At 42.1% G+C, this 15,000-nt stretch overlaps 1 protein-coding gene across 5 annotated transcripts in view; it reads right to left on the bottom strand.

Moving 5' to 3' along the window:
* homer1 (homer scaffold protein 1) overlaps positions 1-15,000 on the bottom strand; it is a 33,463-nt gene that overhangs the window by 1,663 nt on the left and 16,800 nt on the right. For all 5 annotated transcript variants that reach the window (XM_081391814.1, XM_081391815.1, XM_081391817.1 and 2 more), the window contains 4 exons: positions 13,750-13,881; positions 11,647-11,739; positions 2,484-2,689; positions 1,136-1,295 (listed from right to left, as the gene is read on the bottom strand). In XM_081391814.1, coding sequence (XP_081247940.1) covers positions 1,136-1,295; positions 2,484-2,689; positions 11,647-11,739; positions 13,750-13,881 — 591 coding nt within the window. The remainder of the gene's footprint in view (positions 1-1,135; positions 1,296-2,483; positions 2,690-11,646; positions 11,740-13,749; positions 13,882-15,000) is intronic.

Here is a 15,000-nt window from a genome sequence, read left to right as displayed (position 1 = left end):
TCAAACATACAATTTACTTTTTGAAACTTTGTCCATGTTGAGCATGGGAATCCAACTCTTTAACAGTGTAAAAAACTCAGTGTGCATGAAATAGCATTTCACCCCCCCTTTAAAGATCGCATACATTTTTAAATATTGTGTTAGGGTTAGGGTGCAGTCAGCCGGATCCGGGCCGTATCCCGACCAGATGGAGGACCTGCGCCTAGACACGACACACGACACAGAGACTGTGTGAACTAAACTCACACTGTCGGCTCGTTGGCCAGAGGAGAACTGAGGCTGAGTCTGGTTTCTCACGAGGGTTTCCTCCATTCTGTCACTGATGGAGTTTTGGTTCCTGTCGCCTTTGGCTTTTGACATTTAATTTAATATTCAGCAATATTATTGATCTCCTGCACTGACACCATTATATGAGAACTGAGCTGGACTTTCTCCAGAGCGGATATATATATATATAAATGAACTAAATTAATGACTTTTTTACAACAGCAATGAAGCATCACTGAACTGACTTAAGCTGGACTGAGACGCTATTCTCTTCTGGAAACTTCTTTACTGCATTATTCTCCTGTTATCTCTGTAAAGCTGCTCTGAAACGATCTATAATGTTAAAAGCGCTGTATAAGTAAAGGAGACTTGACTTAAAAGTGGAAAAAGTGAAGAAAAAAAAAGCTATAGAAGTTTGTTTATTATTATGAAACATATATATATATATATATATATATAAATAAAAAATTGCAAGTTTTTAAATTTTGAGGTAAAATCAAAGCCATAAATCTAAAGGTGTTGTGTTCCAAATCTGTTTTGGCTGCAGTTCCAAACGCTTCCACTAGAGGACATTAATCTTCCCTTCATTTCCAATGCGCTTGTGTTGATTGTGTATAATACAAGTGTGACTGATTTCCAGGATCATTTAACCCTTTCATGCACGACATCCATTACATATGCAACTCCCTCAGAATAAAATATATTGAAAAAAAAGTTATTGGCATGATTTTCACTTGTTTAAAAGTAAAAAAAAAAAAAAAAAAGCATAACTTTGTTACTCAATAATTTGTGCATGATTTGTCATGCGTTCACACAGTGAGTCACAGAAGGGTCTCCCCCAGATTTGAGAGTGTGTGTTTGATCTGACCCGTGTGTGGAGCCGCTCGGCCTCGTCCTGATACGCCGCTAGCTGCTGCTTCCACTGCTTGACGTTAGCGGTGGACTCGAGCAGCGCGGCCGTTAGCTTAGCGTTGTTCCCCTTCAGAGCCGCCAGCTCCGCTTCCCAGTGTTTGGTGATGGACGTCGAGCTGCAGGAAGATCAACAGAGTCAGATGAAGAGCGTCTGATACACGCCATTATTACACGGCTCTGTGGAATACTTGATTCTGATTGGTCAATCACACATCCAGCGGGATTTCATTCCCAGATAACAACAGAACACAGAAACTCAGGCTCATCCAGGTCACTGAAGTCAGCAGCGCTACACACTCCCTACACACTCCCTATACACTCCCTATACACTCTCTATACACTCCCTATACACTCGCTATGCACTCGCCATGCACTCGCTATGAACGGTTTTTCTTTGTGGAAGTTTTGCATTTGGTGAGCTGATAAAATATTAAAACTCAGTCAAATCAATATGTTGTATACAGTTATTCAATTATGCCATCCAGTATCCTGGACTCGCTCTCTCTCGTTTCATACAAGCGCAGCGGCGGCCATTGTGTGACTCTATTGACAGATCAATATTTTGTGTCTAATTATTTACTGATGTGGCAAGAATCCGTGTAATAAGCGGATAATGTACATCCTGACAGTTCTTATCTCAGAATAAACTCCTTCAGGTGTGTGTGTGTGTGTGTGTGTGTGTGTCAGGCCGATGAAGGCCTGATCCTGATCACCCTGTCGGGTTTATTCTGAGATTGCATCCGGCTGGATGTTCATTATCCCTGACTTAAAGCACGATGAGTTTTAACCTGTTAACTGTTAGGATCACATATAAGTTTAGATCTGAGCTGATGAACACACACTCACACACACACACTCACACATACACTCTCACACACCCACTGATCCAAACACGACTCACTCACTCACTCACTGATTCAAACACGACACACTCACTCACTCACTCACTCACTCAAACACACACACACACACACACACACACACACACACACACACACCCACTGATCCAAACACGACTAGTTTAAGCATCAAGCACTCCTAAATCTCCAGTGACGGTGAACTTCACAATAATGAAGCTTGTGTGTGTGTGTGTGTGTGTGTGTGTGTGTGTGTGTGTGTGTGTGTGTGTGTGCATGTGTCGATCGTCCAGAAGTGCTTCTCATGGGTGATGATTTAAGTGTGTTTTCATCCATATTTAACGTGTGTGTAACACAGTGTTTAATCTAATGTTGTCCGGGAGGCGGCGGAGCATCAAATATGGACGAACACATTAATCGACACACACAGATGAAGGATCAGCTGACCTGTGCGGGAACGGCACGGCGTTGAGCTCGGCTGAGTGTGAGCTCTGTGTGTGTGAGCCCGGTGTGTGCGAGCTCGGTGTGTGTGAGCCCGGTGTGTGCGAGCTCGGTGTGAGAGCTCGGCTCTCGGCGTCAGGCGTCACTCTCTCGTCTGTCCCGTTGATGCTCTCTGGAGTCACAGGAGACTGAAGATCTCCCGGCGCCGATTCCTGACACAACAAACACACAAAACACAGTCAGAAACACACAACACAGTCACAAACACACAAAACACAGTCAGAAACACACAAAACACAGTCACAAACACACAAACCAGTCACAAACACACATTACACATCATTCTGACATCACTGCTGCTTACACACTCACATCATTAATTCAAGAGATTTGTTCAAAAATGCTGATTCATCCAGTAATGAAACAAGTGAAGTCTATATGAGTGAGTCATTGAATCATTCAAGATATTTGTTCAAAAACACTGATTCATCCAGTAATGAAACAAGTGAAGTCTATATGAGTGAGTCATTGAATCATTCAAGATATTTGTTCAAAAATGCTGATTCATCCAGTAAAAAATAGTGAAGTCTATATGAGTGAGTCATTGAATCATTCAAGATATTTGTTCAAAAACACTGATTCATCCAGTAATGAAACAAGTGAAGCCTTTATGAGTGAGTCATTGAATCATTCATTCAAGAGATTTGTTCAAAAACACTGATTCATCCAGTAATGAAACAAGTGAAGTCTATATGAGTGAGTCATTGAATCATTCAAGATATTTGTTCAAAAACGCTGATTCATCCAGTAATGAAACAAGTGAAGTCTTTATGAGTGAGTCATTAAATCATTCATTCAAGAGATTTGTTCAAAAACACTGATTCATCCAGTAATGAAACAAGTGAAGTCTTTATGAGTGAGTCATTGAATCATTCAAGATATTTGTTCAAAAACGCTGATTCATCCATTAATGAAACATGTTGTGTCTTTTCTTCCTTAACAAGCAGTAATGACCACTGACGACTTGCATTAAAATAAACGAACTCTTTACTGAAGTTTGAACAGGAGTATACATATACAGCGAACACACATGTAATCAATCTCACTTTCTTCTCTATCTTTTTTTCTATCTGCGCGCTCTCGCCCACTATGCATTATGGGTAGACCTTTCTTAAAGCTGAACAACCTTATAAATAAAACTTTCTGTTGTTATTTAAAGATAATTAATTAAACATTTTTATTCTAATTAATTCACAACATCCTCCCCCCATGAACAACTGTTCATCAATTTAAATCTCTAATGCGTAAAGCAATTGAATGGGTCTCTTTAACACAGTCCCTGTGGATGTGCGAACAGCACAGGATCTAACTTTGCCATCTCGGCCTGGGAACAGCTCTTCAATTTTTCCTAATTTCCAGGTTTGTCTCGGCATGTTGGCATCTCCTATGAGAACAATGTCACCCATCTTCAACTCAGTAGGTTTCTGTGTGTTGCAGGAATGTGCAGATTTCAGGTCCAGTAGATAGTCCTTCCTCCAGCGATTCCACAGGTTGGTCATGAGTCGGTTCCTGTATCTCCACCTTTTTGTCATATCCTCTTTACTCACAGTGGGATGATCATAGTCTGCTGGAAATGGTTTTGGAGGCAGTGAAGTGAGTCGTTCACCCACCAAGAAGTGTGCTGGTGTTAGTGGCTGCGGCTCATCGAGCTCATTGTGGACAAAGGTGAGAGGCCTGGAATTCAGTGTGGCCTCTACTTCTGCAAGGAGTGTAGACATTTCTTCAAAGGTGAGCGATGCCTTTCCTAGCACCTTCCTCAGGCTCGTTTTCACAGACCTTACAAGCCTCTCCCAAAATCCACCCCACCAGGCTGCTCGTTCTACAATGAAACGCCAAGTAATGCCCTTCCCTGAGAAGTAATCCAGAATTTGTGGATCTTTGATGGCTTTCCACAGCTCACTAAGGTCTTGGTTTGCTCTTTTAAAGGTTTTGGCATTGTCCGAATAGATGACCCTGCACAGCCCTCTTCTGGAAACAAATCGCTTGAGTGCTAACAAGAAACTTTCTGTTGACTGACTTGAAACTAGCTCCAAATGCACTGCTCTCGTGACAGCACATGTGAACAGAGCAACATAAGCCTTGCATAGTGCACGATCACTCTTCACATACAGTGGACCTGCAAAGTCTATGCCAGTTACTTCAAATGGGGGGGTCTCTGATATCCTGTCTCGTGGTAATGGAGCAGTGTCCTGCTGTGCGGGCTTTGCTTTAAATCTTTTGCACACAGTACATTTTGACAGAATAGTTTTCACAATTTGTCTGGCTCGCAAAATCCAGTATCTACTTCTAATTTGTACTAGTGTGTCTCTCAGACCAGAATGCATGATAAATTCATGATTGTGCTGAACCAGCAGCTCGCAATATCTGTTTTTGTTGGGCAGAATCCATGGATGTTTTTCTCTGTAACTGAAGTCTGACTGTTGCAGTCTGCCTCCAACACAGAGCAATTCATCTTCGTCAAGGAAAGATTTTAAGTCTCTGATTTTTGAATCTGCGTTCAGGTTCTTACCAGCTTTCAGCAAATTGATTTCATGACTAAAGCTGCTATCTTGTGTCACCTTTATCCAGTACTTCTCGGCCTCAAACATTTCCTCAGCAGTCAGCTCACCTCGCATCTTGCAGCTTGAACTTGCATTGTGCACAAACCGCTTGATCCAAGCGGTGACTCGCAGAACTCGCTTCAGCTTACTGTACTTCAGTAAATCTAGCACAGGTTCCATTCCCTTTTCATCACTGCCGCTACTGAGTTGCACAATGATCTGCTGACCTTGCCTTAGCTCACTAGTCACATCTTCATCGCTTTGATCTTCATCGCTCTCTTCCAATGGATTCGGTGCAGTCAGAAATGAAGGTCCTTTCCACCACAGTTCACTTTCCTTCAGGTTAGCTGCAGTCTGACCTCTGGTGGGAAGGTCTGCAGGATTGAACTTGCCTTTACAGTGAGACCACATTGCAGGATTGGTTAAAGACTGGATTTCTGACACTCGATTTGACACAAACTGTTTCCATTTGTGAGCTGGACTGCGAATCCACTGCAGCACAATCATCGAATCTGTCCACATATGAACTTGATGGAGCTCCATATTCAGAGGCTTTAACAGACTGTTTCCTAGTCTTGCTCCAATCACTGCTCCCATCAGCTCAAGACGAGGCAGCGAGATCTTCTTCAGGGGGGCTACCCTGGACTTTGAAGCAACAAGGCACGTGGTCTTTGCTCCATCATCAGCTACTCGTAGCAGGTAAGCGACAGTACTATAAGCTTTCTCGCTTGCATCACAAAACACGTGGAGTTGATGTGTGTCGTGTCTGTGCACTGATTTTATTCCATACCAGCGAGGAATGTGTATGTGGTGGATCTGTGGAAGTTCTGAACACCATCCTTGCCATTCTTGTGCAAGATCTGTGGGCAGCTCCTCATCCCAGCCGAGGCCTCGTATCCACATCTCTTGGAAAAGGCATTTCACTCGCACAGTGAATGGGGTAAGAAAGCCTATTGGGTCGAATATGCGAGCAGAGAGCTTTAGAACACTTCTTTTAGTATTCTCTCTTTTAGCTACAGCATCCAGCAAGGCAGTCAGGTCAAAGACGAATTCATCTGTTTTAGTTCTCCATACCAAGCCTAGTACCTTCAGCACTGATCCATGCGTTTCTGTCTCCTCTGCAGGTTCACTCATAGTTGTCTTCCATTTCTCCCTCAATGCAGCACAGTTGGTTGTCCACTTGCAAAGGTCCATGCCAGCTGCATACATAATCTCCCTTGCACCAGTAGTTATGGAGAAGGCATTTTCGACATCACTTGCACTTGAGATTAAGTCATCAACATAAAGTGATTCTTTTATTATCTTTACTACCTCAGGAAGTTGGTCTTCGTACTCCTTCAGATGCTTTCTTACTGTAGCTGCCAGGAGGAATGGGCTGGGGGACACTCCAAACACCACTCTCGTCATCCGTAGCACACGCAGCTTCTCACCTGCGTCTTCATGGGGTGGTGCTGTGAGCCAGAGGAACCGCACTGCATCTCTGTCCTTCTCAGCAAGAGAAATCTGCAAGAAAGCCTTCTTGATGTCTGCAGTAAATGCAATCTCATTCAGTCTGAATTTTATTAGTATGCTGAGCAGATCTGGATTCAAGTTAGGGCCAGTAAGTAGACAGTCATTTAGTGATGGAAAGCCAATGTCATGTGATGAAGCATCAAACACTACTCTGAGCTTTGTTGTTACCTTGTCTTCTCGAAGAACAGCATGATGAGGCATGTAGTACTTTACAGCGTTTGGAGATGATCCATTCTCCATCACGTCTTCGACGATGCCTTGCTCAAGGTAATCATTCACAACTTCATTATATCTGTGATACAGCACTACATCTGACTGCAACTTCCTTTTAAGCCCTTCAAATCTTTTCCTTGCGATTCTGTAGTTATCTGGGAGTTCTGGTTTGTCAGGTCGCCATGGCAGCTCAACTTCATATCGCCCGTTTTTGTACTGAGTTGTTTTTTCAAACATGTGAAGAGCCTCCTCTTCTTCAGGGCGGTCTGCCTGCTGCATGGTAATGCCAAGGGACTCTATTTCCCAGAAGGCTTTCAGACGTTCTGAGACCAGCGTATCTTCATTAATTTGTATGTGCATACATGCTGTGTCAGAAAGACTGGACATTGTGACTGGGCCCTGCACTGACCATCCAAAAATGCTCTCAATGGCCACAAGAGCATCTGTGATTCTTTCCACTTGGCCTGACACTATATGCCAATAATAGTCTGCACCAATCAGCATAGACAACTCTGTATCACAAGTGCTGGGGTCTGTATAGTCTGCCAACTGCAAGCCTTTTCGTTTCAACTCTGCTTGGATGTGCTCACCTGGAATCTTCATCACAGCACTGCACACTTGAGGGGTCTCGAGTGCTTCTACTTCCACCTTCTGCTCTTTGTTCCAGATGCTTTGCAGAATGACTTTAACTGTGTTGCGCTTTGATGTTACTGGTGCTGCAGAGCCAAAAGTATGAAGAGTGAACGTTTCTTGCTTTGTCACAGGCAATTTTAAAGCTCTTACTGTGTTCTCACTGATGAAGCTTCTCTGACTGCCCCCATCCAGTAAGCAGTGAATGCTTTTACGTCCACCAGGTCCTTCTGCCCATGCTCTTACAGTCTGAAGAAGCACAGTGTTCTGTTTATTGGGCTGGATCTTAACAGAATGTGAAGCAAATGAAGAAACTACATCATCTTTGTAGTCAGTGTCTGAAGTGTTTGTTTCTCCTTTCTCACACACAGCACTATGATGTCTGCCTCCACACACATTACAGCACACCTTGGCTTTACAGAATCTTGCGATGTGCTTTGGCCCAAGACAAACAAAGCATCGTCCCAGTTTCATCAATTTTACCTTTCGTGCAGCAATATCAGTTCCTGGACACAGTTCTGTTTTGTGTGTTGCACTGTCACAGAAAAGACAGTTCTGTATTCTTTGACTGGTGGTTTGCAGTACTGCAGCTGACGGCATGTGATGCTTTTTCTGCTTCATTTCAATTGATGTGTCTGGTCTTTTAAATGGTTTATAGCTCTGGCTGTCTTTGGAATTACCTGGCTTAATCAGCTGCATGGCTCTTTCTCTGCTCAGAATCTCTTTCTGTAGAAATTCCATAACTTCTGAGACCTTCCATTCATCACTGGTTCCTCTTTGGCGACTGTACTGAAGAGCAATGTCGTCTGGAATCATCTGTAGCAGAACAGGACATAGCAGGCTGCCATATGCCTCTGATGCAACACCCAGCGAGTCTAAGCTACGGATCTGTACTTCACATTCATCGTAGAGTTGTCTCAGAGCACTGACATCGTGTGATTTCTTTACTGGGCAGAGATTCAACAACTTGGTCATATGCGCATTAATGAGCAGATCCTTTCTTCCGAACCGGTTCTGAAGCAGATCAATCGCGTGATCGTAATTGCCGTCTGTCAACATCAGTCCCGCTATTGCCTTTGAAGCAGCGCCGGTTACATATGTCTTTAAATAATTAAACTTCTCTGTTTTGCTCAGCGCGTCATTTCTGTGAATAGCGGTTTCAAACTGATTCCAAAAGTCTTGCCACAAGCTAATTTCACCGCTGAACTTGCTGATAATTAACTTGGGTAACTTAACTGTTTGTCCGCGCTGCAATGGCACTGCGTCACACGGCCTGCTGTTGGTGCTTTCCCGGCTTCTCTGCATCACGCGCCGCACACGAGCCTTCGCGCTGATGACTCGCTCTCCATACTCCTCCGCATCAACAACTTCATTTTCCAAATCATCCATTTCTGTACACTCCTCTATTTCGCGATCCAACTCCAGCAGCGTTTCCTCTTTTGCAGATAACAGGGCTAACAGTTCACTTAATCTGTCAACAATCGGATCATCTTTGCCAACCTCTGTTTCTATGTCTTGCAAAAGTCTCGTCGTGGAACCGCGTACAGCTCTCCGTTTTCTGTGTAGTCTTTCAAGTCGCTCCGCCATTTCGGATATTGTCTGCAAGTTATCCCGGGTTTCGGCACCAAAGATTGTTGTGTCTTTTCTTCCTTAACAAGCAGTAATGACCACTGACGACTTGCATTAAAATAAACGAACTCTTTACTGAAGTTTGAACAGGAGTATACATATACAGCGAACACACATGTAATCAATCTCACTTTCTTCTCTATCTTTTTTTCTATCTGCGCGCTCTCGCCCACTATGCATTATGGGTAGACCTTTCTTAAAGCTGAACAACCTTATAAATAAAACTGTTTCTGTTGTTATTTAAAGATAATTAATTAAACATTTTTATTCTAATTAATTCACAACAAAACAAGTGAAGTCTATATGAGTGAGTCATTGAATCATTCATTCAAAATATTTGTTCAAAAACGCTGATTCATCCAATAATGAAACAAGTGAAGTCTATATGAGTGAGTCATTGAATCATTCATTCAAGATATTTGTTCAAAAACGCTGATTCATCCAGTAATGAAACAAGTAAAGTCTTTATGAGTGAGTCATTGAATCATTCATTCAAGAGATTTGTTCAAAAACACTGATTCATCCAGTAATGAAACAAGTGAAGTCTTTATGAGTGAGTCATTGAATCATTCAAGATATTTGTTCAAAAACACTGATTCATCCAGTAATGAAACAAGTGAAGTCTTTATGAGTGAGTCATTTAATCATTCAAGATATTTGTTCAAAAACACTGATTCATCCAGTAATGAAACAAGTGAAGCCTTTATGAGTGAGTCATTGAATCATTCATTCAAGAGATTTGTTCAAAAACACTGATTCATCCAGTAATGAAACAAGTGAAGTCTTTATGAGTGAGTCATTAAATCATTCATTCAAGAGATTTGTTCAAAAACACTGATTCATCCAGTAATGAAACAAGTGAAGTCTTTATGAGTGAGTCATTGAATCATTCAAGATATTTGTTCAAAAACGCTGATTCATCCAGTAATGAAACAAGTGAAGTCTATATGAGTGAGTCATTGAATCATTCATTCAAAATATTTGTTCAAAAACGCTGATTCATCCAATAATGAAACAAGTGAAGTCTATATGAGTGAGTCATTGAATCATTCATTCAAGATATTTGTTCAAAAACGCTGATTCATCCAGTAATGAAACAAGTAAAGTCTTTATGAGTGAGTCATTGAATCATTCATTCAAGAGATTTGTTCAAAAACACTGATTCATCCAGTAATGAAACAAGTGAAGTCTTTATGAGTGAGTCATTGAATCATTCAAGATATTTGTTCAAAAACGCTGATTCATCCATTAATGAAACAAGTGAAGTCTATATGAGTGAGTCATTGAATCATTCATTCAAAATATTTGTTCAAAAACGCTGATTCATCCAATAATGAAACAAGTGAAGTCTATATGAGTGAGTCATTGAATCATTCATTCAAGATATTTGTTCAAAAACGCTGATTCATCCAGTAATGAAACAAGTGAAGTCTATATGAGTGAGTCATTGAATCATTCATTCAAGATATTTGTTCAAAAACACTGATTCATCCAGTAATGAAACAAGTGAAGTCTATATGAGTGAGTCATTGAATCATTCATTCAAGAGATTTGTTCAAAAACACTGATTCATCCAGTAAAGAAACAAGTGAAGTCTTTATGAGTGAGTCATTGAATCATTCAAGATATTTGTTCAAAAACGCTGATTCATCCAGTAATGAAACAAGTGAAGTCTATATGAGTGAGTCATTGAATCATTCATTCAAAATATTTGTTCAAAAACGCTGATTCATCCAATAATGAAACAAGTGAAGTCTATATGAGTGAGTCATTGAATCATTCATTCAAGATATTTGTTCAAAAACGCTGATTCATCCAGTAATGAAACAAGTGAAGTCTATATGAGTGAGTCATTGAATCATTCATTCAAGATATTTGTTCAAAAACACTGATTCATCCAGTAATGAAACAAGTGAAGTCTATATGAGTGAGTCATTGAATCATTCATTCAAGATATTTGTTCAAAAACGCTGATTCATCCAGTAATGAAACAAGTGAAGTCTATATGAGTGAGTCATTGAATCATTCATTCAAGAGATTTGTTCAAAAACACTGATTCATCCAGTAATGAAACAAGTGAAGTCTTTAGGCTTGTTCGACTTGAACCGGCGCTGCACAGACCGATCGGTTAATGACACCAAAGAAACTGACATATCCTACGACACAAATCTGACATTGACACTGTGAAAGTTGAAAGTTCAGGGTCGTCTGCCTCAGTCTTACCTTCGATGCGCCCCGGATCTGCTCGTGAACGACATTGTGAGAGAAATGACAACATCTCATGATAATCAAGAGCACATTAATCACAGAGGATCTGCTGTCGGGAATAGAGGAGTGTGAGGAAGGACTGGTGTTGGTATGGGAGGGAGAACTGGGACGGACTGGTTCTGGACGCTTGATCTGGGTCACGGGTCGGAGTCGCTAACGGGTGTTCTGAGACTCATGAGCGTTTGCTCCTTACCTTGAAGCGCGGGAAGCACGACACAGGTTTGCGCTTGAGAGACAATGTGAATGAGGATGTCAATAGATTGAAGTAGAAACACACACACACACACACACACACAGGTTGATGGTTTGGGTTATACCTGTGAGGGTGAGCTGGTCAACTCCATCTTCTCCTGAGATTTCTCTTTCGCTAATCGCGCGGCTTCTTTGAACTCTGCAAACTTCTCAGCAAACTACAGACAGACGGAGAACAGCGTCAGACAGACACACACACACACACACACACACACTGATTCATTCGTTCCGTCTGATTCACACACTTCTGGAGTCATATATACACACACTTCCCCGTTCCGTCTGATTCACACACTTCTGGAGTCATTTATACATCTATAGGACATACATCAGCTTCAGTAAACGTTAATGTTTCTAATCTTCTTGTGCGAGGTCAAAAATGACAGAATATTTTTTATTTCAATGAAATGAATGTACTATATTTTAGTTTGATGTTTTTTTTTTATTTAATTTTTTTTATTTTTAGGGGATTTTATGGCACTAAATTATATTTACGCTGTATTTATAATCCATTTATTCACTTTTTGAGCATAGACCTGAAAATGTCCAACTTAAACTGTGGTAAATCTTGAACGCTTTAGAGCGACAGACTGAAGTTTGATCTCTTTCAGGGAGCAACAGATATTGGATGGGAAGAGCTACAGATATTGGATGGGAGGAGCTACAGATATTGGATGGGAGGAGCTACAGATATTGGATGGGAGGAGCTACAGAGCTACAATGGATGGGAGGAGCTACAATGGATGGCTACAGAAATTGGATGGGAGGAGCTACAGATATTGGATGGGAGGAGCTACAATGGATGGGAGGAGCTACATAAATTGGATGGGAGGAGCTACAGATACTGGATGGGAGGAGCTACATATACTGGATGGGAGGAGCTACAGATAATGGATGGGAGGAGCTACAGATATAAGATGGGAGGAGCTACAGATATTGGATGGGAGGAGCTACAGATATTGATGGGAGGAGCTACAGATACTGGATGGGAGGAACTACAGATAATGGTTGGGAGGAGCTACATATATAATATGGGAGGAGCTACAAATAATGGATGGGAGGAGCTACAATGGATGGCTACAGAAATTGGATGGGAGGAGCTACAGATATAAGATGGGAGGAGCTACAGATACTGGATGGGAGGAACTACAGATAATGGATGGGAGGAGCTACAGATATAAGATGGGAGGAGCTACAGATAATGGATGGGAGGAGCTACAATGGATGGCTACAGAAATTGGATGGGAGGAGCTACAGATATTGGATGGGAGGAACTACAGATAATGGATGGGAGGAGCTACAGATAATGGATGGGAGGAACTACAGATAATGGATGGGAGGAGCTACAGATATAAGATGGGAGGAGCTACAGATATAAGATGGGAGGAGCTACAATGGATGGCTACAGAAATTGGATGGGAGGAGCTACAATGGATGGCTACAGAAATTGGATGGGAGGGACTACAGATACTGGATGGGAGGAGCTACAAGATAATGGATGGGAGGAGCTACAGATACTAGATGGGAGGAGCTACAGATATTGGATGGGAGCTACAGATATTGGATGGGAGGAGCTACAATGGATGGCTACAGATATTGGATGGGAGGAGCTACCGATAATGGATGGGAGGAGCTACAGATACTGGATGGGAGGAGCTACAGATATTGGATGGGAGCTACAGATATTGGATGGGAGGAGCTACAATGGATGGCTACAGATATTGGATGGGAGGAGCTACCGATAATGGATGGGAGGGACTACAGATACTGGATGGGAGGAGCTACAAAATAATGGATGGGAGGAGCTACAGATATTGGATAGGAGGAGCTACAAGATAATGGGTGGGAGGAGCTACAATGGATGGGAGGAGCTACAGATAATGGATGGGAGGGGCTACAGATAATGGATGGGAGGAGCTACAGATATTCGATGGGAAGAGCTACAGATAATGGATGGGAGGAGCTACAGATAATGGACTGGAGGGGCTACATATATTGGATGGGAGGAGCTACCGATATTGAATGGGAGGAGCTACAGATGATGTTCAGTGAAGTTCAAGTCATGTATCAGCCTAAAATCAGCATCAGGTAAACAAACAGTTCTTGTAATTTAAGATTGAATGTGTTAAGATGTGTAAATGCGTATCTTGAGAGTGTGTAGAGCGCACTTTGCTGAGCAGCGCCTCGGAGGAGAAGCCCAGGCCGTAGACGGTGTTGGCCCGGCTGTCCGCCCACTGCCCGAACTTGTGCGAGGTCTTGGTGAAGGTCATGTTCGGGGTGATGGTGCTGTTAATGATGGCCTGTAAACACAACACACACACACTTACACACACCAGCCAGTCTCAGAACTCAACACGTATCCATTATACCATGTCCTAACCAGATGCGATGCGATAAGATTCCAGCGACAAATAATTTGTCTGTCCACACTAGATGCGACTGCGAGATGCATCAAAATCAATCAAAACCCACAGCCAATCAGAACAGCGTATGGGCGGAGTCAGCCAATCAGAACAGCATGTGGGCAGAGTCTCGTGGCACCAGAGAGTAATCTTGACGGCACTCGCAAGAAAATGGATAAGTGCTACAAAATCAAATACACATATATTTACACCATTTAAACATTATTAAAAATGCATAGGGTGAGTTACTAAACCAATCTCTGTCAAAGAATACACTTGTTTGTTCACAGTTTGAACGTTCTTGTTTCCATTTGTTTAATTTCAAGATCTGAGGTGAATTATCCACTGTTGCTTTTACAGCCACAAAGCTGGAGCACTAAATGACATTCAAAGTCACATGACATGCTTTTAACATTAAATAAAGCACATAAACAGTGCCTGAGATTATCATCGCCACACTTTGTGTTTGTTGTTCCAGCGTGACATCGCAGAAAAATAGAAACCGGTGCGGCTGGTTACGACAAACACTCGATTAACATGGAAAAGAGCCTAAACGGATTTAAAGAAATGAGATTCCAACAGGATTTCACACACTACGGTCGGGTATCGTTTGAGTTTTAACAATTCCGATTTTGATTCTTCTTATCGATTCCTAATTTGGATTCCAATAAGGTAAAAAAAAAATTGTTTGGATATCATTCACATTTAGGGCCCTATTTTAACGATCTGAAACGCAAGTAACTTTGTGGCCGGATCTCGCAAATCTAAAATGTGTTGGTCTGCAGTCGCTTCATTACTCATAGGTGTGGTTTGGGCGTAACGTGAAATAAACCAATCAGAGAGACATCTCACATTCCCTTTAAGAGCAGGTGCGCTTGTTCCATGGCGGATTGCTATTATAACGGCGGATTCGCCAGGAGCGGTTCACAGCCGAGGAGACCGACGTTCTCGTCAGGGCCGTAACACACAGAGAGTGACATTGGAGATGGAGAAACACACCCAGATTAGCTTCGGTTA

The sequence above is a fragment of the Scardinius erythrophthalmus genome (genome assembly GCF_964197995.2).
Source record: "Scardinius erythrophthalmus genome assembly, chromosome: 17".
NCBI classification, from domain to species: Eukaryota; Metazoa; Chordata; class Actinopteri; order Cypriniformes; family Leuciscidae; genus Scardinius; species Scardinius erythrophthalmus.
The sequence above is the reverse complement of the archived record's forward strand: the minus strand, read 5'-3'. Positions and strand labels throughout refer to the sequence as shown.